The 25,558-nt window shown below is 39.7% G+C and overlaps 1 protein-coding gene across 2 annotated transcripts in view; it reads left to right on the top strand.

Moving 5' to 3' along the window:
• The window catches only part of IRAK3 (interleukin 1 receptor associated kinase 3), a 98,785-nt gene that overhangs the window by 53,329 nt on the left and 19,898 nt on the right, over positions 1–25,558 (top strand). For both annotated transcript variants that reach the window (XM_080662457.1, XM_080662456.1), the window contains 7 exons: positions 860–1,042; positions 6,879–6,943; positions 7,537–7,591; positions 9,049–9,203; positions 12,831–12,895; positions 22,334–22,448; positions 23,246–23,364. In XM_080662457.1, the coding sequence (XP_080518583.1) occupies positions 1,003–1,042; positions 6,879–6,943; positions 7,537–7,591; positions 9,049–9,203; positions 12,831–12,895; positions 22,334–22,448; positions 23,246–23,364 (614 nt within the window). In that variant the 5' untranslated portion in view covers positions 860–1,002. The remainder of the gene's footprint in view (positions 1–859; positions 1,043–6,878; positions 6,944–7,536; positions 7,592–9,048; positions 9,204–12,830; positions 12,896–22,333; positions 22,449–23,245; positions 23,365–25,558) is intronic.

The following is a 25,558-nucleotide window of genomic DNA, read 5'->3' as shown; positions in this document are numbered from 1 at the left end:
ATAATAAAAGGCTAATATGCAAATCGACCTAACAGCAAAACAACTGGTTGCTATGACACGCACTGACCACCAGGGGGCAGACGCTCAGCGCAAGAGCTTCCCTCTGGTGGTCAGTGCCTCAGCCAGAAGCCGGGCTTGCCAGCAGGCTCAAAGCTGGTGAGCACAGTGGCGGTGGCAGGAGCCTCTCCTGGCTGGTGAGCGCAGCAGCCGTGGCGGGAGCCTCTCCTTCCTCCATGGCAGGGCTAAGGACCCCTCAGATGATGTCCGACTGCCAGCCAGCTTAGGCCCGCTCTCTTGGTTATCCCCCGAGGGGTCCCAGACTGAGAGAGGGTGCAGTCTGGGCTGAGGGAACCCCCTCCCAGTGCACGAATGTCATGCACTGGCCCTCTAGTTAATGATACTAGTAAAGGGAAAGATAATTTCACAGTGCAGATACCACTTTACCCAAGTGATCAAGATAAACATCACAAGTGATAATACATCAACATCATAAGCCTTTCGTTTTTATGCATTCAGAAGGACACAATAGCATTTTCCTGTCCTGCAGGACAAGGAAAAACTGAGGAACATCAAACTGGAGGAGATTAAAAAGAAATAATAACTAATTGCAATGCAGGAAACTGGATAGGATTTTGGAAGAGAAAAAGGACAGTGGGAAAACTGATGAAATTAGAATAAGGTCATTACTAATAATTGGACTGTGGTTATGTAAGATGTTAAGATTAGGGGAAGCTGGGTGAGGAACTAAAGTTAGTTCAAAATAAAAACTATAAACAAAATTAAATAAAACACATAAGGCACCCCAAATATTTCAATAACGTGAACTGTTCTTTGGTTCTTCCCGTTGCAATTTCCACAGCGGAGCGACTTTCAAACACCTGGCTGGACGTTCGTCATATTGAAAGATATGTAGATCAAGGTAAAAGTGGAACAAGAGAATTACTTTGGTCCTGGGCACAGAAAAACAAGACCGTCGGCGACCTTTTACAGATTCTCCAGGAGATGGGACATCATCGAGCTATCCATTTGATTGCAAACCATGGTAAACACTGATTTTTATGATGTGGCTCTTGGTCCATTTTATAGGAATCATAATTTGTAAATGTAAATATTGCATTTTATTCAAGACAATGACTGGTTATGCTATTATGCTATATGTCACAGATTTCTTACCAGTGGCATTTATCTGAAGTGGGCCTTACTGCTTCACATTATTTTGGTGACACTTTCTTTCTTTACTACATAATGTATACAACCCATTTTTTTCTACCCCTTTATAGTTTGGGGTTTGATTTTTTTTTTTTTTTTTTTTTTTTTTTTTTTTTTTACTTACAAACCACAGTTTTTGAACTGTTTTATTCTTTAGCAATATGAACCAACTCTCCATTCAAAACTCTGAGATTCTCTGAATCATAAACATAACCACAATCACAATATAAGTAAAATATAGATAATTTTATAATTTGTTTTATCTTATGATTAGAAGTTTTTAAAAATATAATTGGATTTCCCCTCTGTATTTTTGTGTAAAGATATCCCTCCAGAATAACTGTGGGATTTCTCTTTTATTTGCATCGCTCTTTTTATGCCATTGCCTCTAAATCTGCCTTACCTGTTTTCTGTCCATTCCACAGGGGTCTGATTCTTCCCTCTGTCTTGTTTGTTTCTCATGCTGTGTCATGCCTTACATGAAGAGTAACCTGATAAATAAAGCTCATGAAGTTTTCTCCATTCATTCTTTGTCAATAAAATAATCTCCTAATGTTACCTGTTCTGTTTATTCCACTTTAGATTTATTCACTTCAAGAAGAATGATCTTGTGTGATCTTGGGTCTTATAGACTCAGGGCTCTTAAGTTGGAAACTCTTTTGAATCAGCATTCTTATTATTTGCCTCTTTCATTCAGGAACATTTTTATTTCTCTCTATTTGTGTGCCAGGCCAGCACAGCCAAGGGTTCAGTGAGCCTGAGGGAGGGCGGTGAAGGATTAAAGAAGACAGACAAAGAGAATATAGCTGGGGCTTGGTGGATCTCCTGTGCCTGGATGAGGCCACAGAGAAAGATCCAGGCAAGCTGAGGCTTTATTTTATAGTCAGAGAAAAACAATGTAGTGGTCTCCATAGTTACAATGTTCTTGTGAGTTTCACTTGTTTTGGCAGCACTTGCTGCACCTCCCACAGCCCATTAGCTACCCAGGAAGGATCTAGGGGGCAGCCATAAGGTCAAGCTTAATTATGCTAAGAGGGCTCTGCCACAGGTCAATCGGAGGCTTAACTCTATAGCTGCTCCCTACATGCTCCCTACACATCTTTTTGGATAATATACTAAGTGCCCTTGAGCCTCTATGTTATTACCCAAAGAAACTTTACACACACAAAGAAGAAATCCTGAGAGATTTGTACCAGAAAACTGTAGCTTCAGGTTGACTTTTATTCTGTAGGTTTTCCATGTTAATAGCTTTCCAATAGACTTCTACAATAATATTATCTGTATGACTTGGCTAACTCCTTTTCATCTTTTGCACATTATTTTTTCACTTAGTTTCATAGAGCAGAATCCTGCACTATGAAACTTACTAATCAATTAAAATGCAATGAGTCCCTGGGAACTGTGAATTCAATGCCTGATCATTCTCTGAGCCTTTTCTAGCCACTGAAACCACCCACACAACTCACTATTCATGTATAAACTCATACCACTTTGACAGGACACGTGGGATGTTTTATACTTCAGTGTTCTGGAATATATTTCAGAGTATCTTTTGCTCTCTACATCATTCATTTATGCAGCAGAGAATGATGTGAACTGATTAGACAAAAATGTCACATTCTTGATTGACTCCTAGTTTGTTGCACATGCAAAATTGATTGTATTTTTTAAATGAGCGATTGGCTGATTGGTGAAAAGACAAGTGTTTACTGCCCTAGTACCAGGAGATAAGTAAATCTGAGATGAGTGGAGGATAGCACCTTGTGCTGAGTCCTTTTCTGAGGAAAGTAGTGATAACCAGAATGGTGAGCCGAGGTTTTTTCCCCCGGGGTGTGTGTCTCTTGACACCAAAGAATGAGCTCTGGGGACCAAAGGATTTAAGCAAATGCATGGAAAATTTATTGCAAGCATATTCAGGCCCCCCACATGGGGAGGGAGATCCAGTAATTGGTTGCCTGTGAAGTCTTGTGGTCTAGGGGTACATATTTGCTATAAGTCTGCTCTATATCTATGCTGATTGATTCCCTCAATTGTTCCTGCCCAGCAAGGGACCTGAGCTTTCCTTATTTCTATGAGTCAGTTCACCTTATTGTTGCAGACCCTCCCCAGTTTCACATGCCTCCCACTTTGAGTTCAAAAACATTTTGTTATTCCTGCATGGTTGGTTTCTGTGATTAGGCTTGCTCAAACTGCCATGTCTGCCCTGAGGTATGTTCCACCAGCCTTTGTTTTCCACTGGACCCCTGCCCAGATTGCCTGCATGTCAAGCCAAGCCTGTCAATAGCATTATTTAATTGTGATTTATTGAGTGGATGCTTTCATTACCTTAAAAATGTTCATTGTATAGCTTGTTAAAAGCAGCAATGTGATGATTCATTGGAAATATTAAGTGCAACCTGCTGAACAGATGTCTCCTATGATAACTACTCACCGATTTAGGAGTTAAGATAAAAATATTTAGTCTTTGTTGCTACCATGGACAGAGCCATCAGTTATCCAAATAATTTATTATCCATTCAGATATCCATTCAGAAAAATTTTTTAAATTGATGTCAGAGAGGATGGGAGAGGGAGAGAAAGAAACATCAATGATGAGAGAGAATCAGTGATCAGCTGCCTCCTGCATGCCCCACACTGGGGATTGAGCCCACAACCCAGGCATGTGCCCTGACCAGGAATTGAACCATGACCTCCTAGTTCATAAGTCGATGCTCAACCTCTGAGCCATGCCAGCTGGGCCAGATATCCATTTTTGCCTACCTTTTATTTCAATTGTTCAATTTGGTGGAATGATTTTCATTTTAGAGAAATTCTTACCTTTCATTTGCCAGCCTTCAGTGATCACTTTATAGACTTGGATTTTATTATGAGTCCTTCTGAGAAAGGACCTGTAGTCATCATTCCTGCGATTCAGCTGGCTGCATAGATGGTTTCTTCACATCCATAAAACATTCCCAGATCTCAGGGCATAATTAAGTCGTTCAAGAAATTAGAATCTTTACTTACTGTCTTTATATTTCTGGCATGCATGTCTTTATATATCACATTTTGCATTTATATTTTAATGATCAGTAATTATTTTTTAATTTTGATGTGAAATCTACAGCTTTCTGTTGGCTTCTTAGGAGAGCCACATTGAGTCTTCCATTTTATGACAATGAAGTATTGTCCTCTCTTTTTACGAGCAACAAAAGAACAATGACTTTTAGTGCCCTTACAGCCCCCAAACTTGAAATTTTGTTCTACATGACAGTACTTTATTTAGGATATTTGTTATATCTTTTTCTTGCCTAATTGCCCTGGCTAGAATCTCTGGTATATTATTGAATAGAAGTGGCAAGACCAGACATCCTTTTTTTGTTGTTGATCTAAAAGAGAAACTACAGTTTTTCACAATTGTAAATGATGCTATCTGTTCATAAATGCTTTTTATCAAATTAAGGAAATTCTATTGCTATAGTTGTTATTATGATAGGTTATCGGATTTTACAGGTTTTGTTCTTCATTCTATACATATGATTTATTTTACTGATTGATTTTCAGATATTAAGGCAATATTGGATTTCTGGAATGAATCCCGCTTGGTTGTGGTATATAATCCTTATATGTTTCTGGATCTGGTTTGTTAGTATTTTGTGGAGGATTTTTCCATCTTTATACATAAGAGATATTGGTCTGTAGTTTTCTTGTGATGTTTTGTCTGGCATTGGTATAAGGAAAATATTGGCCTCAAAGAATAATTTGGGAATAAATTCTATTTTGGAAAAATTTGTGAAGGACTGGTGTTAAATCTTCTTTAGTTATTGGTAGAACTCATCTGTGAATTTACCCTGACTTGGACTTTTCTTTGGGGAAGTCTTAAAATATTAACTCAATCTCTTTCTTTGTTATAGGTTCATTTAGATTATTTATTCTTGAGTTAGTATCAGTAATTTGTATTTTTCTAGAAATCTGTTTATATCATCTAAGTTATTTAATTTTTTTCATATAGTTGTTCTTGTATTCCCTTATAATTCTTTTTATTTCTGTAAGGTCGGTTGTTATGTCTCCTCTTTTGTTTTTGTTTTAGTAGTTTTAGTCTTTCCTCTTTCTTGGTCAGTTTAAATAAAGGATTGTCAATTTTTTATTTCTTTAAAGACTCCACTTTGGTTTTCTTCATTTTTCGCTTTCGTTTTTCTATTTTTTTTTTATTTCATTTAATTCCACTCTCATCTTAAATCTTTCTTTCCTTCTGCTTTCTTCAGTTTAGTTCACTCTTCTTTTTCTAGCTACTTAAGGTATAAATTTAGGCTATGGATTTGAGATATTCTTTTTTCATGTAGGCATACACAGCTATAAATTTTCCTTTAAATGAGCCTCAATAAATTTTGCTTTTGCTGTATTATGTTTTGATATGTTGTATTTTGTTTTTTAAATTTTTTATTGATTTCAGAGAGGAAGGGAGAGGGAGAGGAATATAGAAACATCAATGATGAGAGAGAATCATTGATTGGCTGCCTCCCACAGGCTCCACACTGGGAATCAAGCCCACAACCCGGGCATATGCCCTGACCAGAAATTGAACCTCAGCCTCCTGGTTCATAGGTCGATGCTCAACCACGGAGCCACACCAGCCAGGCCATATGTTGTGTTTTTATTTTCATTCATTTCGAAGTATTTTCTAATTTTCTTGTGATTCTTCTTTGACTTTATTATTTATGACTTTGTTGTTTAATTTCCATGTATTTGTGAACTTCCCAGATTTCCTTCTGTTACTGATTTCTACTTTAATTCCATTGTTGTCAGAGAATATGCTTTGTATGATTTCAACCCTGCCATGTTTATTGAGGCTCATTTTATTGCCTAACATGTGTCTCTTCTGGAGAATGTTCAATGTGCACTTGTGTAGTATGTGTATAGTCTTCTGTTTTGGGATGGAATGTTCAATAGATGTCTATTAGGTCTATAGTGTTTAGTTTATAGTGTTTTTCAAGGAGATTTGTTATCAATTTATTGTGTTTTGTTGCCAGTCTTCTAAGCAAATAATTTAAGAAACAGTAGAACCAATCTAAGAAAAATTTGAAGATGAAATTTTTTAAAGTCTGAATTGAAATATCAGAAGCGACTGCAAAATATTGCAGGGTTTTAATCTTTTGTAGGAAGCCACATAGATTACCTCAGTTCAGACAGAACTATAACAGACAGAAGTTACAGTCTAAAACTGAGGAGTGGTGGCGGGTGTATGTAGTGGTTAACACAAGCATGCGCACACATGCATGCACACCCACACACATACACACTTATGGCATAAGATGGGATAAAAAATGAACTAACCCAGAGAGATATAATCCTATAGTTGTAAAAAAATTTTTAAAATATATGTGCAAAAAGATAACAATGTGTTTTTTTCCCTTTCAACTTTCTACTTTATCTTTTTAAATATTATATAACACTAATTTAAGGTAGGTATTCCTGTTTTAAGTGAACCAAAATATGTTTGTAAAGTATTTGATCATTAGAAAGCTATTCACATGCATACATTTGTAACCATTCAATGGAAATGAAACTGAGCTTTAGAAATGAACATTACTAGCAAGGTGTTTATTTTCACAGTCTAAGAAAGAAAAAAGAACACGTTTATTAGGAACATAAAAGGTTTTTGTATCTAGTTCCCCTTACCTCTCTTTCAGGAGCAGCCTTGAATCCTCCAGAGCAGAGTCGTCAGGGAGATGGATTTCCAGATGTATTCTCCAAGGTAGAGTGTGTGCGCACAGATAATGACTCTTGAACTCTGTTGCATACATAATTGAGCATAAGTACAGAAAAATGTTGCACTTCAGGTACCAATGTAAAAGCAGACAAGCCTAGCTCTCATTATTCTTGGTTTAGTTGGTAATTCAAGAAATTAGAGATTCATAGATGCTTGAAGAATTCACTTTCTCCTCACAGTGATCTGTCAGAGATGAGACTTGGAACTATTAAGGGTTCTGTGAGTTATGCATTTGTTTTATTTATCCTGTTCTAATTGGTGTTTTGCATATTGCTGTTAGCTTTTCTTGCAGCAAATTAGCAGCGATCACTTTTATAGCAATAGAAGTCATTTAAAATTGAGTACAGCTGACTATGACATTGATATTTGAGTTTTTACAGTTGGTCTGGAAGCCTTAAATATATAAGGCAATGAATATCATTGAATAAAATAATTTTGCTTTCTACTAGCTTTCTTCTAAATTAGATTTCACTCTATTGAAATGTATAGTCCCAGGGGGAGCTTTGGATTTCTGTTGAAATTCTGTTCTATCTAGCCTTATGAAACTGAATTACTTTAATATGTATTTCTTCTCTTAGGAAACAGCCAATGTCACAGTGGATAATGTTCCTATCCCTGAACATAATAAAAAAGGTAAAAAACACACAAAAAACCAAACACCCAAACTTCTTTTTACTTTTTTAATTAATTTATTTTTTTATTAAGGTTTTACATATGTGTCTTTATCTCCCCATTGCCCCCCAAACCCCCCACTCATGCCCTCACCTCCCTGTTGTCTGTGTCCATTGGTTAGGCTCATATGCATGCATACAAGTCCTTTGGTTGATATCTCCCCCTTTGCCCCCACCCTCCCCTATCTTCCATCTGAGGTTTGACGGTCTGAAAGATGCTTCTCTGTCTCTGGATCTGTTTTTGTTCATCAATTTATGTTGCTTCTTTTTAAATCATGTGTTCAATTAAGTCATTTGAGAGGGAGAAATATCCAATAAGTATATTAACTGTTCATTAATATGCAGATTCAGGATAAAATTTTCATAGGTATCAAAATATTTGCAATTTTGACTGAGGCAGTTCTGATGGATGATATATTATTGTGAAATTAAAAATATATTGGCCAATGAAGAACATAATTGTGTCCTCTTAGGGGATTTCTTATTTTTTGTTAGTGGAATTTGCTATTTTTATGTGTCAGGAAAACATTTAAAAATTATGTTGAGTTTTACATAGCTTTAAATTTTTTCATAGCATTTGCAGAGATTTTTAGAGATGTTTGTAGAGAATTCTGAAAGTCACTATGAAAATCCAGTTATTTTCCATATCAACTTTCTTACTTCATTAGCATAGAGCATAATTTAGTTCTGCCTAGGAATCATTCTGATAAACTTTAGTGGCTCTCTAAGTCTGCCTTGTCTAATCCTTGCCACTAGATCTGATGCTTCTTTGGAGAGATTTAGAAAATGTTGGTCCTTTAAGATTTAGCAGTAAGGTCTAAATCAAACATTAAATGTGGAAATATAGCCAAAAATGAGTTCTGAAGGATTTAGCCAAGCCTTTGCTTTTGCATTTATATTTGATTACTTTTTAAATGTTTCTTCCCAATCTCTGCTTTTGCATCTTCCTAATTTACTCTGCGGAAGTAAATTAGGCATTTAGAAGTTTTGGCTAATGAAAAATGTTTCCATCAGTCATTCTTGGAAAATATTGGTTAGTAATAGCAAGTTTTCCACTAATATGCTTTTTTATTTTTACTGGTTTTTCATTCTTCATAGTTCTAGTGACAAAGAAACAGAACCTTGGAAAAGTTTCCCAACTAAGCTTTTTGGCTGACCTCTGTGTAAGGGTGATAGAATCACAGTGCTATTGTTGGAATATCTAAAAAGTCATTTGCTCTGTGATATGGTGGGCACCAGACCTGAGTAAATGTGCAGAGAGCACGTGGTGGGTTTCCATTTGGTTCCTGGGCCTCACGCAACTGACTTTCCACTGGGTTTCAATGCGTTTCTGGTATGGAAGTCCTAGTTCTTTATAATGGTGGCATTGACTCCTAAAAAAAAGAAAAGGTAACTTATCTTCTCTCTACTTTCCTTCAGGAGGAATAGTGCTTAACTCTTCTATCAGCTTTCAGAACATCATAGAAGGAACCAACAACTTCCACAAAGGTTTCCTCATTGGAGAAGGGGAGATTTTCGAGGTATACAGAGCGGAGATCCAAAACCAAACCTATGCCATTAAGTTGTTTAAACAGGTATGGAAAGCATTACTCCCACAGGATATCAGTTCCACTTATTTGCTATGCTTCATACTAAAATGTGTCATTTTTCATCAAGATTGAAAAGAGGTGCATTTGAAAATATAATTTCATAAATGGAAATAAGATACATGATCTCAGGTGACTGGAGAAATGACTGAGAAGTGAATGACTGTCTTGCAGGAATGTGGAAGTCAATTCCTTCCCATCCCCAGATGGATTGCATGAGAAAGACTTTTCTGAAAAGCCTGGAAGGACCTTTGGGACTTCACTTCAGAGAGTCAGATTGTGCCGGCTGCTCCAGTTTTCCTGTTTGTTTGATGGGCAGCTTCAGGGGCTAAGCCACAGACTGGCATCCCATGCTACTCTATGAATGGTCTTCTGTCAGAGTTCTGGAGGGTAGAAAAGGGGAGGCTTCAGGTAGGAGCAGAAAGGCAACGATGAGAGTAGGAGATTGGGAGACAGCTGAGTGGCTGCAGCCAGTAGAGCAGCAAGGGTGCTGAGGAATCTAACCCAGGAGTCGGGGAGAGAGAGGTACACCATACACCTGAAAGAGCTGCTGCTCATGTTCTTCACTGTTAGTCAACAATTACTAAACAGTTTCTAAACTCCTTCTATGGGCTGGGTGTTGAGCTTGCAAAGATGATTAAGGCATATTTCATCCTCAAGTTGCTCAGAGTTTAACAGGGAAACAGCCAGCTAAAGAAAATGTTAAATTGCAATGTGAGGAGTACTTTAGCAGAGATTTGTCCAAAAAGTTAAAGGAACACATACCATATAGCCAGAGGAGGGGCGCGTCCAGCACCCAGGAGAGTGCCTGGCACAGAGTAACCACTCAGTAAAAATTTCTGCAGTGAACAAATGGAGAAGTGGATGAAAGGAAGTGACCTTTCTGCTCGAATTTGAAGGATGAGTAGAATTTGGCCGGCAGTGAGGGAGAAGGAGTACTTCTGGGGTAGAATAAGTAGCAGATGCATAGGCCTGAAGGCGCAGGCATGAAAGCATCTTACTCATGAATAATAGATTGTTCAGTGGAGTAGAGATTAGTGTGGGAGTGGGAAGGAAGAGGCAGAAAATGATACTGGAAAGATAGGTTAAGTCCATGGATGGCTTGTAAGAGGGAGAGTAAAAAGACTAGATTTGAGTTTTTGAAATGTAACTTTGATTATAAGGTCAGATGGTAGACAGTAAGTGAGCAGAAGCATTGGAGGAAGGGTGGCAAGAACGTAGACTGGAGGTGAACAGACCTGGCAGAGGGGTCTTTCAGATGTGTAAATGAATTGAGCTTAAACTGACGTTCTTAGCCCTAATATTAGAATCACTTCTGGAGCTTTAAAAAAAAAAAAATGATCCCCTTAGTGTCTGGTTAGGTCAGACTAGAGGCGGTGGTGGTAGGCATCAATATTTTTTAAAAATTGGTATTGAGAGAGTGAGCAAGAGAGAGAGAAACATTGATATGGGAGGCATCATATGGGACGTGGTGTATGGGATGATGCTCCAACCGAACCACAGCAGCCAGGGTGGCGTCAGTGTTTTTTAAAAGCTTCTCAGATGTGTAAGGTGGGGTAGAGGCAGAGGGGAAGGCAAGGAGAATGTCTAAGAGAAGAGATGAAATGGACCAAAGTAGTGATCTATTAGAGAGGACTGAAGAAATAGGGGAGAAAGAGGGAGGTCCTAAGATGAATCCTACTTTGCAGCTTAAATTACAGGGACTTAAAAAAAATTATTACCCTGATTTCTCCATTTTGTCCACTAATTCTATATAGGCATCTCAAAATTTCTGGCAAGATGAATGGTCTGTTAAACAAATGGAACTGTTTACCGGTAAAGCCATTCGACAGAGAGTGAGGTTATCGGAGAGGTGGCCTAACTAGAGCCTGTGTCGTAGCACTAGTGTGTCTCTGGCCCCATTTGTACATTCTCCTTTGGTTGCACCCCAGGGCCACCTCCCCAAAGGCTCCATCCATCTACCTTCCTCTTCTCTCTGCAGCTACCACCAGCTCTCACTCCCTTTGGGGAGTTTTGTTTCCAAAAGTCTGTCTGGCTTCAGAATGAGATATTGCCTCTAGATCTCCTTCCTTTCCTGCCCCAGAGAATTATTTCTTTGATTGCCTCTGACCCCTCCAGGATGGTTTTGCTGACCCTCCTAAGTGTAGACACAGCATCATAGCATTATATCATAGTATTGATTTCCTCACCCGTCTCTCACAATAGGCTAGATGGTTTTCTTCAAAGAGCTCTTGTTTATCTTAGTATCCCAGTGCCTCACGACAGGGCCTGAACCATAGTAGTTGCTCAATAAATGTTTGTCAAGCAATGAAATGAATGATAAATATGCCCGTTTTATGATTTTCGTTGCTAATATCTAGGAGTAAAAAGACAGGAGATGACAAAGGCAGAGGGAAACATACCAGATGTGTGAGATAGGTACATCCAACACCTGGGGAGCTTACCAGTCTGACTCAGCACATCTGGGAAGGGACCTGAGACTCAGCCTTTCTCACCAGCCCCTAGTGAAGTTGATGTTCCTTGTGCACAGACCACACTTTGAGCAGCAAGAATGCTAGGTTAGTGTGAACACAGAAACTAAACCCTTCACTGTTCAGATTAAGAAAAGTCTGACCTCAAGGAGATTAAGTGACAAAAAGTCACCAATAGTGAGTGCTAGAAATGAGCCTGAGACCCAATCCACTTGGATCACATGACAATAGTTTTTTAAAATATAAATTTTCATAAAGATGTCTTAGAAAATGAGCTGTCAACCTAGTTTATTGTTTCTGACTTTCTGGATTAACTTGGAAAATAGTTTCCAGAATTCTTGTTGGATTTCTCTCCCTTTATTTCAGAGGACAGAGAGCTCTGAAAACTGCCCAGTTTAGCAATTTGCAAATGAAAGAACCTTACAACTGATGGGACCTAAGGACACATTTAATTTAACTCTTTTATGGTAGAAGTTAGGAACCTGAGATTCAGAGACCAGTGTGACATAAGGTATATGAAGTCCTTGAGAACAGTGCCAGGTACAGAGCAGATGCTCAGACCAATATCATTGAACTCGTTAATCTATTCAATAAATATTTGTCAGGCACTGGGCTAGCTTCTGAAGCATCTTTGAAGTAAGGAATTATATTTTTCATTTGCTTAGTAGGCTCATCTTTTCAAAATTAATACAGAAGTAAACTGGAACCAACATGTTCACATGACCCAAGTCATAAATGCCAAATTAGTGAGATTCACTTCTAATCAGAATGCGGGGATGAACAACTGAATTCTTCATGAGATCAAGTGAGGAACTTCTAAACATCATGGGATTTATTTGAATACATATACTATTTTTAAATTTATAAAAAAGGTAAAATAGTTCAAACTATAGAATATGGCAACGTGAAAAACTTAATTTAAAAAATTAGTTTAATAGCATTGGATCTAAATCTGTTTGGGGGTTAATGGATTTTTGAAAATCTGATTAAATCTAAGGATTCTCTTCTCAGAAAAATGTTCATTTGCATTTTCACCAAAAAGTTCATCTAATTTCAAGGAGACCATGGGCCCTAGGCTAAGACTCCCAGGAATAGTGAGCCTTTCCGTAATTTTTTCCCCCTTGTTTTTCTGTATGATATTTAGGAGAAAACAATGCAATGCAAGAAACAATTGAAGAGGTTTTTATCTGAGCTTGAAGTTTTACTACTGTGAGTATATTTTGCCTGGAATTCCTCCCTTTGTGTCTGGTTTTCATCTCCGTTCATCTTTGATTCTGCAGCATGGTTGGCATTTAAAAAATAAGGGTTGGATAATAGAACACTGTAAATTTCTGACATCTGCTTTAGTATATTTCTTAGAATACATTTAAAAATAGGCCATTTACATAATTCACTTGAACATATTTTAACAAGAACCTGTCATAGAGAAGTGGGTTAAATCATGTGTGACTAACATAGCTGAGTATAAAATAATTCCTAGAACATTAGAATTGTATATATTTTACCATTTCCCCCTTCCTTAGAGACATTCCAGTCAAGAAACTGTTTCATCGGTATAACCCTCGTCAGGAAGAGAATTTTAGACTAAGAAATCAAGTACTTTCGATGTGTATATTATTTTCTGGGAATTCATTCATGAGCCTGAGAGTCCTTGGGGGACAAACTAAAATGACTTCATTTTCATATATATTCATATCTGCAGCTGTGCAGCCTGCCTCATTGAAGGCCCCTAACCCTATAGAGCTCAGTCATCACCCTTTACAAATAGAAAATGTTCTCTTCAAATGTGACCAATACATGCCTGGGGGAGGGAGTATACTAATAAATCCTTCTCCTTTAATACCCAGGACCAGAAATCATAACCTTAAAGGCTAATTTTAAAAACTTAATATCTAACCCAGTTGGTGTGGCTAAGTGGTTGCATGACAACCTATGAACCAGCAGATCATGGTTCAATTCCCTGTCAGGGCACATACTCAGGTTGCAGGCTCAGTGCCCAGTGTGGGGCATGCAGGAGGCAGCCAATCAATGATTCTCTCTCATCACTGATGTTTCTATCTCTCCCTCTCTCAAACCAATAAAAATATATTTTAAAAAGCCTTAATATCTATCATTTAGACAATGAACAACCAAAACCAAAATTGCAATAATCAGGGTTTTATACCAGTATTTAAGCTTTATTTATTTGCTTATGAATAACAAGTTCAAAGATATCAAAATTCCAAAAGTGCAAATGGGTAAACCAAGAAAATAATTTCTTCCATTATTATCATCTAGCCACCCAGCTGATTTTCCCAAAGCAATCGACTTATCAGTTTCTTGTATGTTTTCCATTATGTATTTGTTTTCTTATTTTCTTCTTCTCAGACAAGAGATAGCAAAAATACTTGTTCACTTTGCTTATTTTAGTACTAGTGACCCAGTGCACGAAATTCATGCACATTAAAAGGGGATTAATTAGAGGAAATAATTTAATATTGCTATTTGCCCTTTCTCTATAATAGAAGTGTCAGAGATGAAAGAAAATTAATAAAATGTACATGAAAACCTTCCTCCTGTCAGAGTCTGGGGCTCACCACAGGACCCAGAGTTAAGTCCCCGACCACCCACATGCACCTCAAAATCTCATGAGACTCAGACCAGGCCGACCCCCCCGCAGTGGGCTAGATCCAGACCTGGCCAGTCCCACCCTTGTCAAGCTCTGCAGGGCATAGCCTCAGGTCCTCTGGCCCGGTGCCAGGATGGGGGGCGTGGCCTGAGGTCCCCCAGCCCAGACTGGGGGGGGGGGGGGAGGCATGCCTTGAGGTCCTCCGTCAAGCCCCACCAAGTGGGGGACATGGCCTGAGATCCCTTGTCAAGCCCTGCTGGGTGGGGGGCATGGCCTGAGGTCCCCTGTCAAGCCCAGCCAGGCAGGGGGGCACAGTCTCAGGTCCCCTGGTCCAGTGCTGGGGTGGGGGGCGTGGCCTGAGGTCCCCTGTCAAGCCCCACTGGGCGAGGGGTGAGGTCTGAGGTCCCCAGCCTGCTGCTGGGGTGGGGGGCGCAGCCTGAAGTCCCCAGTCAAGCCCCATCTGGTGGGGGGGGGCGCGGCCTTAGGTCCCCTGGCCTGGCGCTGGGGCAGGGGGAGCAGCCTGAGGTTCCCTAGCCCAGCACCAGGACAGGAAGCACACCTTGAGGTCCCCTGTCAAACCCTACCAGGTGGGGGCGGGCGCAGCCTGAGGTCCCCTGTCAAGCCCTACGGGGGTGGGGGAGGGCATAGCCTCAGGTCCCTGCTGATTGCTGGTTAAGGCTCCTTATGGGTACTTGGCCTGAGCTGTGGGTGCAGCCATCTTTGTAATGGAGTGATGGTCAATTAGCATATTCCCTCTTTATTAGATAGGATTCCATGTGTGCTGTACTGTAACATTCTCTTACTGATGGGTTTTTATTTTCTAATTTTTTATTATTAAAAAATAATGCTGCAACAAGAAAATTTTTACATGTTATTTCATATATAAATGTTTGAATATATCTAAGATAAATTTACATAAATAAAATTATAGGGTCAAATGGTGAAATGTATGACATATTACCAAATTATCTTTCAGTTATACCAATTTATACTTATACCAGTCATATGTAAGAGTGCCTGGTTCCCCATATTCTTTCCAACATAGTGTTTATTCTTAACTTTTAATTTTTGCCAATCTGCTAGGTGAAAATGGTTTCTCAGGGTAGTTTACATTTTTTTTCTATTATGAGTGAATCTTTTTACATATTAAGAGATATATTTTCTTTCTATGAAAATCCTATGTAATAAAAGAGTAGTATGCAACCAAGGGGGTAAAAGACCTATATGCGGAAAACTACAGGACACTGAAAAAAGAGATAGAGGAAGATGTAAACAGATGGAAGAACATACCATGTTCATGGATTGGTAGAATCAACATCATCAAAATGTCCATACTACCCAGAGCAATCTATACATTCAATGCACTCCCCATTAAAATACCAACAGCATATTTCACAGACCTAGAAAGAACTCTCCAAAAATTCATCTGGAATAAAAAAAGACCCTGAATAGCCACAGCAATCCTGAGAAAGAAGAATAAAGTAGGAGGGATCTCAACACCAGATTTCAAGCTGTATTACAAAGCCACTGTCCTCAAAACAGCCTGGTACTGGCACAAGAACAGACATATAGATCAATGGAATAGAATAGAGAATCCAGATATCGACCCAAACCAATATGCACAATTAATATTTGACAAAGGAGGCATGAGCATACAATGGAGTCAAGACAGTCTCTTCAATAAATGGTGTTGGGAAAATTGGACAGATACATGCAAAAAAATGAAACTAGATCACCAACTTACACCATACACAAAAATAAACTCAAAATGGATACAGGACTTAAATATAAGACGGGAAACCATAAAAATACTAGAGGAATCCTCAGGCAGCAAAATCTCAGACATATGCCAAAAGAACTTTTTCAGTGATACTGCCCCTAGGGCAATGGAAGCCAAAGAGAAAATAAACAAATGGGACTACATCAAAATAAAAAGCTTTTGCACAGCAAAAGAAACCATCAACAAAACAACAAGAAACCCCACTGTATGGGAGAACATATTTGCAAATGGTATCACTGATAAAGGTTTAATTTCCAACATCTACAGGCAGCTTATACAACTTAATAAAAGGAAGATAAAGGATCCAATAAAAAAATGGGCAACGGACCTAAATAGAATCTTTTCTAAAGAAGACAGAAGGAAGGCCAAGAGACACATGAAAACATGCTCAAAGTCACTTATTATCCGAGAGATGCAAATCAAAACGACAATGCGATACCATCTCACACCTGTCAGAATGGCTATCATCAACAAATCAACAAACGACAAGTGTTGGCGAGGATGCGGAGAAAAAGGAATCCTCGTGCACTTCTGGTGGGAATGCAGACTGGTGCAGCCACTGTGGAGAACAGTATGGAGTTTCCTCAAAAAACTGAAAATGGAACTCCCATTTGACCCAGTAATCCCACTCCTAGGAATATATCCTAAGAAACCAGAAACACCAATCAGAAAGGATATATGCACCCCTATGTTCATAGCAGCACAATTTACAATAGCTAAGATTTGGAAACAGCCTAGGTGCCCGTCAGCAGATGACTGGATCAGAAAACTATGGTACATCTACACAATGGAATACTATGCTGCCATAAAAAAGAAGGAATTACTACCATTTGTAGACACCTGGATGGAATTAGAGAACATTATGCTAAGTGAAATAAGCCAGTCAATGAAAGAAAAATACCACATGATCTCACTCATTTAGGGATAATGAAAAACATTATAAACTGATGAACCAAAAGATAGTTACAGAGGCAGTAAAGCATCAAACAGAGTGTCTAATTACAGCGGTAAGGTTAGGGAGAGGTGGGGGAAATAAGAGATCAACTGAAGGACTTGTATGCATGCATATAAGAGTAACCAACGGATGCAAAACATTGGGGGGTGAGGGCAGGTATGGGAGTGGGGTGGGGGGGGGCCAATGGTAAGATATGTACACATATAATACCTTAATAAAAAATTTGAAAAAAAAAGAGTAGCATGCAAATTAACCATCACTCCGCTATACCCACAAGCCACGCCCACCAGCCAATCAGGAGCAAGTATGCAAATTAACCCAACCAAGATGGCTGCAGTCACAGAGAGAGCAGGAGGGAGGCTTGCGTTTCCCTGGCGATGGAGGAAGCCAAGATTTCCACACATCCTGGCTGGCCCACTCCAGGCTACAAAGTTTCAATTGTAGAAGATAAATAAATCCCAGATACCAGGGCCTCCACTTGGGTCGCCGGGGGGCGTGGCCAGCCTGCAAACCACCACAGGCCCCTCACCCAGGCCGCCCCACACCCCAAGGGAACCCCCACCCTGATCCAGGACACCCTTCAGGGAAAACCAGCCGGCCCCCACCCGTGCACCAGGCCTCTATCCTATCTAATAAAAGAGTAATATACAGATTGACCATCACTACACACACAAGATGGCTGTCCCCATGTGGTCAAAGATCCTGCCCCCATGTGGACACAAGATGGCCACTACAAGATGGCCAGCAGGGGAGGGCAGTTGGGAGGGACCAGGCCTGCAAGGGAGGGGAGTTGGGGGCAATCAGGCCAGCAGGGGAGGGCAGTTGGGAAGGACCAGGCCTGCAAGGGAGGGCAGTTGGGGGCAATCAAGCCTGCAGGGGAGGGCAGTTAGGGGTGACCAGGCCAGCAGAGGAGGGAAGTTGGGGTGACTGGGCCTGCAGGGAAGAGCAGTTAGGGGGGACCCAGGCCTGCAGCGGAGGGCAGTTAAGGGTGAGCAGGCCAGCAGGGGAGGACAGTTAGGGGTGAGCAGGCCTGCAGGGGAGGGCAGTTAGGGGCAAGCAGGCTGGCAGGGGAGCAGTTAGGCATCAATCAGGCTGGCAGGGGAGTGGTTAGGGGGTGATCAGGCTGGCAGGCAGAAGCATTTAGGGGCAATCAGGAAGGCAGGCAGGCGAGCAGTTGGGAGCCAGCAGTCCTGGATTGTGAGAGGGATGTCTGATTTCCCATTTAGGCCCGATCCCAGTTTTGGCCATGTGGACATGGTTTTCATGTAGTTGAATTTAATATTTTTCAACTATATTTTCTTTTATGGACTTTGGGTTTTATATCATAGTTTAAAAGTTCTTCCCTACTGCCCTGACTGCTTTGGCTCAGTGGATAGAGCATTGGCCTGTGGACTGAAGGGTCCCAGGTTCGATTCCGGTCAGGGGCATGTACCTTGGTTGCAGGCACATCCCCAGTGGGTGGTGTGCAGGAGGTGGCTGATCGATGTTTCTCTCTAATCGATGTTTCTAACTCTCTGTCCCTCTCCCTTCCTCTCTGTAAAAAATCAATAAAATATATTAAAAAAAAAATAAAAGTTCTTCCCTACTGAGAGGCTATAAAAAATATTGCCATTTTTTTCCAAGTACTTTTATGATTTCATTTTTTACATTTGTAGATCTGGTTCATTTAGAGTTATTCTGGTAAGGTATTTGTATGTTTATTTAGGGAGACATAACAACTCTATGATGTTGAATATTCCTCATGTGCCATCATTATTATTTATATTGCTATTTATCAAGAACTTTACATGTATTAATTCTTTAATACGATGAGATAATTATAGGATTCCTTATGTGGTAATCAACTTGCCTATGAAGTAAGTACAGCTAATACCCCCTTTTACATACAGATGAAGAAACTGAGGTAGATTATATCCTTTTTTTTTAAACAAGATTCAACTTATCTCCTAAATCATCTTTAATCTCCCTCTTCTCCGAGATTTACTTTTGAATAAGTCAGATGCAGCTTTCTCCTTTCAGAGCATAGTATCTGAGATGTTTGGAGTGGGATTAGATGCGAAGTACATAATAGGCAATTTCAGTAAATTAAGTGATAAGATGAGGAAGTACAGGCACTGAAAAAACAGGAAATAGAAACTTGAGGGGGATGGGTGGGCTGCAGAGTAGGCTTCTTAGAAAAAGTAACATCTAAGCTGAGACCTAAGGATAAGTTTTTGTTTAGTTTTTTAGTTTACTATTAAGGGAACTGCTTAATCCTGTGCCTTAAATAGAATTGTAAACTCCTTAGAATGTGGCTTCTGGTTCTTCCCCCCCTCCCCCCGCCCCTCCCCTTCTTCCTCAGGGGAAGGGAAGGAAGCTAATAATTTCTGAGGTTCTGGGACTTGGCTAAATGTTTAACGTTTAATTTAATTTTCATAAGAATCTCAGGATTGACTGGCTTAAACAACAGAGATTTATTTTCTCACAGTTCTGGAGGCTGGGATCAAGGTCAAGGTAGATTTGACTTTTGCATTCTCTGGCTTGCAAATGACTGCCTTCTTGTTTTGTGCTCACATGGTATAGAAAGGGAGTAAACTCTCTGTTGCTTCTTCTTATAAGGGCACTAATCCCATCATGAGGACCCCAGCCTTATGACCTCATCTAACCCTAATTATCTCCTAAAGGCCTCATCTTAAAATATTATCACATTGGAGGATAGGGTTTCAAGATATGGATTTGGGGGGAACACAATTCAGCTTATAGAGATTAAATAACTTGCCCAAGTTTACACAGCTGATAAAAAGAAAGCCAGAGATTCAAACCCAGGTTTGTCTGTTGTTCAAGTCTGTCTGCTCTACCACATCGTGGTAACTTGCATCATGTTTTATCTGCAGTAGGCACTCAGAATATTTGTTGACTTGCTGACCTTCAGATCTATATAATCTAAAATCCCACTGACAAAACTTTTTAGTGAAAGGATGGGTGAGATGGGTCCATATAATTAAAACCAGCAGTCATTCCTATGGCATTTCCATGCTCTATACCTTGATAACTTCTAAAGTAAACTTTTTTTTTTCTTGATCAGTAATATTTAAAAATAAGCAAATGGTCATTTCTGCTCTGTAAGCAAGAGAGCAGAGCCATGGCTGTGTCTATACAAGGTCTTCTATCTTCTGCTTTCCAAAAGATTTACTAGTATATTTCCCTAGAGGCCCAGTGCACGGATTCCTGCACCAGTGGGGTCCCTCAGCCTGGCTGGTGCCCTCTCGCAATCTGGCACTCCTTGGGGGATGTAGCAGTGCATGAAGTGGCAGGAGGCTGGAGAGGAGCCCAAGCTGGGGCTGGGCGCCGCTCCAGCTCATCCTGGCCCCGCTGCACCTGCTGCTGCCACTGCTCAGTAGCGCTGCTGGAGGCAGGAGAGGCTCACACTGCCGCAGCTGCGCTCACTAGCCATGAGCCTGGCTTTTGGCTGAGCAGCGCTCCCACTGTGGGAGTGCACTGACTACCAGGGAGCAGCTCCTGCATTGAGTGTCTGCCCCCTGGTGGTCAGTGCACATCATAACGACCAGTTGACCAGTCATTCGGTCACTTAGGCTTTTATATATATAGATTAAATTATTTTAAAATGCAGGAAAATCAACTAGCTAGTGGCATAGACCAGCTATTTAATCAACCAAATACACCAATTCAGTTCCTTTTCAGTCCATTGCTTTTCATTTTATAGATATGATCTGAATCATAATAGGTGCAAGAATCTTTGTGTCACAGTTTTTTACATATCTATATATATATAAAAAGCTAAGTGACCGACCGTACGTACATCCAACCGTCCGACCAACCAACCGGCCACTACACATGATGCACACTGACAGTTTAAAAATAAACGTTGACTCGCACATGCATTATACATATAAAGCTCTCGCTGGCGCCAATCACACACGTTTTAATTTTATAATACTATATTATAAATACTATTTTAACATGTAATTTTTTGCACTAATGTAATTACCGCATGAATCTTTCTTCTAATTAATTTCCTTTCAGTGTGCATGAATCTGTGTACCAGGCCACTAGTTTAACAATAAAAGTCTGAGTGTTTGTGTATGAGTGTATGTTTGTATACACACATACACACACACACATACACCTTTCTTGAGTAAAGAGGCATAGAAGAACTCAGAAGGGAGATATAGATGGACAGATAGATAGATGAACAGATAGATAATCTTCCTATAGATAGATATCTCTATATACAGGGTGTCTCCAAAAACGTATACACACTTTTTTTCTGATAGCTCAATTGATGTTTCTTTCTTTTCAGATTTAACGCATTGGAATTAATAATTATTCAAAGTGTGTGTACATTTTTTTGGATACCCTATAGATATCTATATATGTGTATGTGTTATAGCAACGTTTTGCTATTGAAGAAACAAATAATAGGTCTTTATAAAAAGAACCATTTTTAAAAAATAGCTTTATTTATTTTAATATCCCAAGCATGCCTACAACATAGTAAGTGTTCAATAAATAATTGATTAATTGAACTGAATTCACAGTATGTGTGAAGTTAACATGTTTTGTATTTCATAGCTGTTACCTGGGTTTCATTGGTTTTCACAGTAATGACACACACATTCAAGAAATAGATCTTGAAGGAAAGGAGCCTGAAAAAATGAATCTTACACTGACATATAATTCTATTATTTAAAAATCAGTGATATGTTTTTCATCATCAAATTTTACTGGTCACATGGATTTCAGATAACAATACAAACTTTGTGAAGACATTGGATGCATCTTTTACCTGTGTGACTGACGCCTAGTGCAGTACCTGCAGCATCATAGCTCTCAATAAATGGATGAATGAAAGCAAGTCTTCGGTACACTTCTCTTTTGGTGACTTAACTTACACATGTCTACCTAAAGCAATGAAATGGATAATTTCAGTTGCATTATCTTTACTTACTTAATAAATAAGTTATATTGAGTTTTATGCTGATAAAAATAAGTTAATATTCAGTATTGTTGTCTATTTGTTGTATAGTTCCCAACACTCCAGATCTTAAAGAACTCTCCGCTTTCTTAAATTTTGTCTTATATTTGGATATTCTATTTGTATTTGCATGGTCACAATCAATCAAAGAGTGACTAGTATTTGTTGGAACAAATTGACCAATTTGGAAAGCAAATCTGTGTCGTGTGTCCAATGAAATTACTTCACTCTTGGCCAAATTTATATTCTACTTTACCCTATTCCCCACCCGCTGGCCAGAGTGTTGTTGAATAAGCTATTTGATGGATATAAATATCTTGTGTTTTAAGATTTCATCATCCAAACATCCTGGAGTTGGCCGCGTATTTTACAGAGAGTGAGAAGTTCTGCCTGGTTTACCCATACATGAGAAACGGATCCCTTTTTGATAGATTACAGTGCATAGTAAGTCATTCCCATTACTCTTCTTGCTTCTCCAATTCCCTGACACCCCTGGGAACTGCTGAAACCTTTGGTGAGAGCTGGGAGCCCAGTATGCATATTCACATGAGGGGACAGCCTACACTGGGTTTCCCAAGGAGGCAGAGGACTTCTCCATGAATTAATTTCTTACTCTTAGCAGGCTGCATAAATACCTGAGTTACCACGTGATGTGCAACATGGTGGCCAAAAGATTTGCTGGGTCCTTACTCCTTATTGATTCTACGTCTCAAATGAGTTTACATCAATTACCCTTACTTCTCAGATCACTTTTTATTTATATAACATTACCAAGGTACCATTCAATACACATAAACATAAAAAAGATACAGACTCCTTAAAGTGAAGGAGGTTGAACAAACGCCATGATTTCTCCTAAGGTGTTTTTTGAAATATGCTTAAAAATTGATTCCAATAAGATAGGTTTCAGTTAAGATGAGAATAAAATCAGATTATTTTCAATTACCCACACTATTATGCCACAAATAATTTTAAAATCGTATTTAATGAACTGTTAAACATAATTACCCATAATTTGATTAAACTAATATTAACATTATTAGGTATCTCACTAGCTACAAAGGCCTAGAACAGCTATTGGGAGTAGAGGAAAGCCTTTCTTGAATTAAAAATCCATTACTGTAAGCCCAGCACCCCTGACCTCACTACCAGCTTCTGTTCTGGCAATCTTCTATGTAATGAATACATGCCTGGTTTTCACTCTGAAAGTGCAACTAAAGCAACTATTCTTGTCTTTTTAGGGGAACACAGCCCCACTCTCTTGGCACATTCGAATCAGTGTATTAATCGGAACAGCCAAAGCTGTTCAGTACCTGCACAACACGGTCCCGTGCTCGGTCATCTGTGGCAGTATTTCAAGGTAAGTTCTCCCAGAGCTTTAGGCTCCACCAGGGGAGTCAGACTTCACACTATTTTCTGCCTCTAGCTTCCCTGGCATGTACGTATACGTTAAAAACGCTCATCGAAGTATTTAAAATCTTTCCATTGTATTAATGAAAGCACACCTACCAAATTTAAAAAGCTACATTTATGTTGCCAAAGGGAGAGTTTATATTATCTTGGGGAATTATTAGTGAATAATGTAGGATAGACAGTTTTGTGTATTTTATTAATTATACCTGATAGCAAACTGTGAACTGAACCTGTATTAAGCTCACTTAAAAACAAACAAAACAAAAACAAAACCCAGGTTAAAGGAAAGGTTAAGTGACTGACTTATAGGGGGGACTCCTAGCAAGGTAACAGTAAAATTCTTTGGCAATTAAAATTCTTTGTCGAGTCTCCAGTGTCTTGCTCTTTCTACTGAGCCTGCTGCCTAGTAGCCGTATATATTCATCTGTGACAAGCCGAGCAGCAACTTCCCTGTTCTTCTTCTTTTTTTTAATATATATATTATATGGCCCTTTATTGACCTTTACTCTTTAGTTGTTGTTGTCAATCCTCACCTGAGGATATTTTTCCATTGATTTTTAGAGAGAGGGGAAGAGAGAGGGGAAGACAGAGAGAAACGTAGATGTGAGAGAGACATATCAATGGGTTGCCTCCTGCACGTGCCCCGCCCAGACCAGGGCCTGGGTCGGGGAAGGGCCTGAAACCGAGGTACGTGCTCTTGACCGGGAATCGAACCTGGAACCCTTTGGTCCGCAGACCAATGCTCTATCCACTAAGCCAAACTGGCCAGGGCCCGTGTTCATCTTTGAGACATGAGAAATTTAGAAGTAACATCTTCCATCAGTAGACATAGGAATCGTTCAGAGAGTAGATAGCCTGTGGCAAACCTCTCTGTGAATTTTTCCTATGTGCCCTTTACCTTGAACTTGTCCGTAAGTAGCTAAACATGCCTCTACTGAAGAGCAGGGAAGACTGGATTTAAAAGGCTGCTGCCTCTTCTGAACCATCTCCTAGGATCTTGAGAAAAGCTTTTCGTGTGCTTTTGAGTTGACAGAAGAGGGACTGATTGCTTATTTCTTTGTTTTGCTGGTGAAATGAACTCCATATGAAAAGACTAGATTTTCATTTAGTCCCGGAGGAGTGGGGGATCCACCCAGAGATGTCTGCTCCTGTTGTAATGTGGTGATTCATCAGCTGCTAGTGGCCCCATTAATCAGTATAAAATGAGTGTGCACCCTCATGGCACCTGGGACATAGATGGACGTCCAGTGGAGGTCTCAGAGGTCGATGGTGTCAGCCACTGCGGTTAGTTCCTAAAGGCTGTGGTGGGCACCCCTAACCTAAAACAGTCCCCTTTCACACAGCTCTTGACCAGCTCTGCCCAGCAGGTGCTCAAATATGTCTTAACTAAATATCTGGAATTTTGCTGGACAAGTCCTTTCTTTGGTTTAAACTTGGAATGTGCAAGAGCTTATTTTCAATCCCAAGCAGTAATACATGAATTTAATTAATTTTCCTTTTGTGTGACTAAGTTGATCAAATCCTCTCCTGAAAATGCAGCTTCATAGGAAAGAGGGGTGAGAAGAGAGAGAATGTCGAGGTTTGGGTACTTGATGGGAGAGGGGGACAGGGAAGGTCACCAACCGGTGCAAGGGGAACATGGGGTGGAGGGATGCACATCCAGGCTCCACCCAGTCACAAGGTTTTCCACAGCTATCACACTAGGTGAGGAGATTCGGAGGTGTCCCTCCAGCATCTTGCTCCTGGTTTCTGGTTAGAGAAAGGATTTTCAACCGGTGTGCCATGAGAACTTTTAAAATATACAATACCTGAAATGCCTGACTATTTAGTCAGGGGCACTGACCTCGTTTCCCTTAGATTGTCAAATAAAAAATTAACAGCAGCTAAAACAATAATAGCTGTCCAGTGTGAATGAATCAAAATTATACCTATTATTTTTGTCAGATCAGCAAAAAATATAAGATCTTTTTTGGTGGCTGCAGAATTTTAGTAATAAGTTTATTATTAAGTGTGCCATGAGATGAAAAAGATGGAAAATTGTTGGGCTAGAGCAGTGGTCGGCAAACTGTGGCTCGCGAGCCACATGTGGCTCTTTGGCCCCTTGAGTGTGGCTCTTCCACAAAATACTACGACCTGGGCGA

Source organism: Plecotus auritus (assembly GCF_963455305.1).
Source record: "Plecotus auritus genome assembly, chromosome: 3".
NCBI lineage: Eukaryota > Metazoa > Chordata > Mammalia > Chiroptera > Vespertilionidae > Plecotus > Plecotus auritus.
This window is presented reverse-complemented; position numbering and strand designations above follow the sequence as displayed.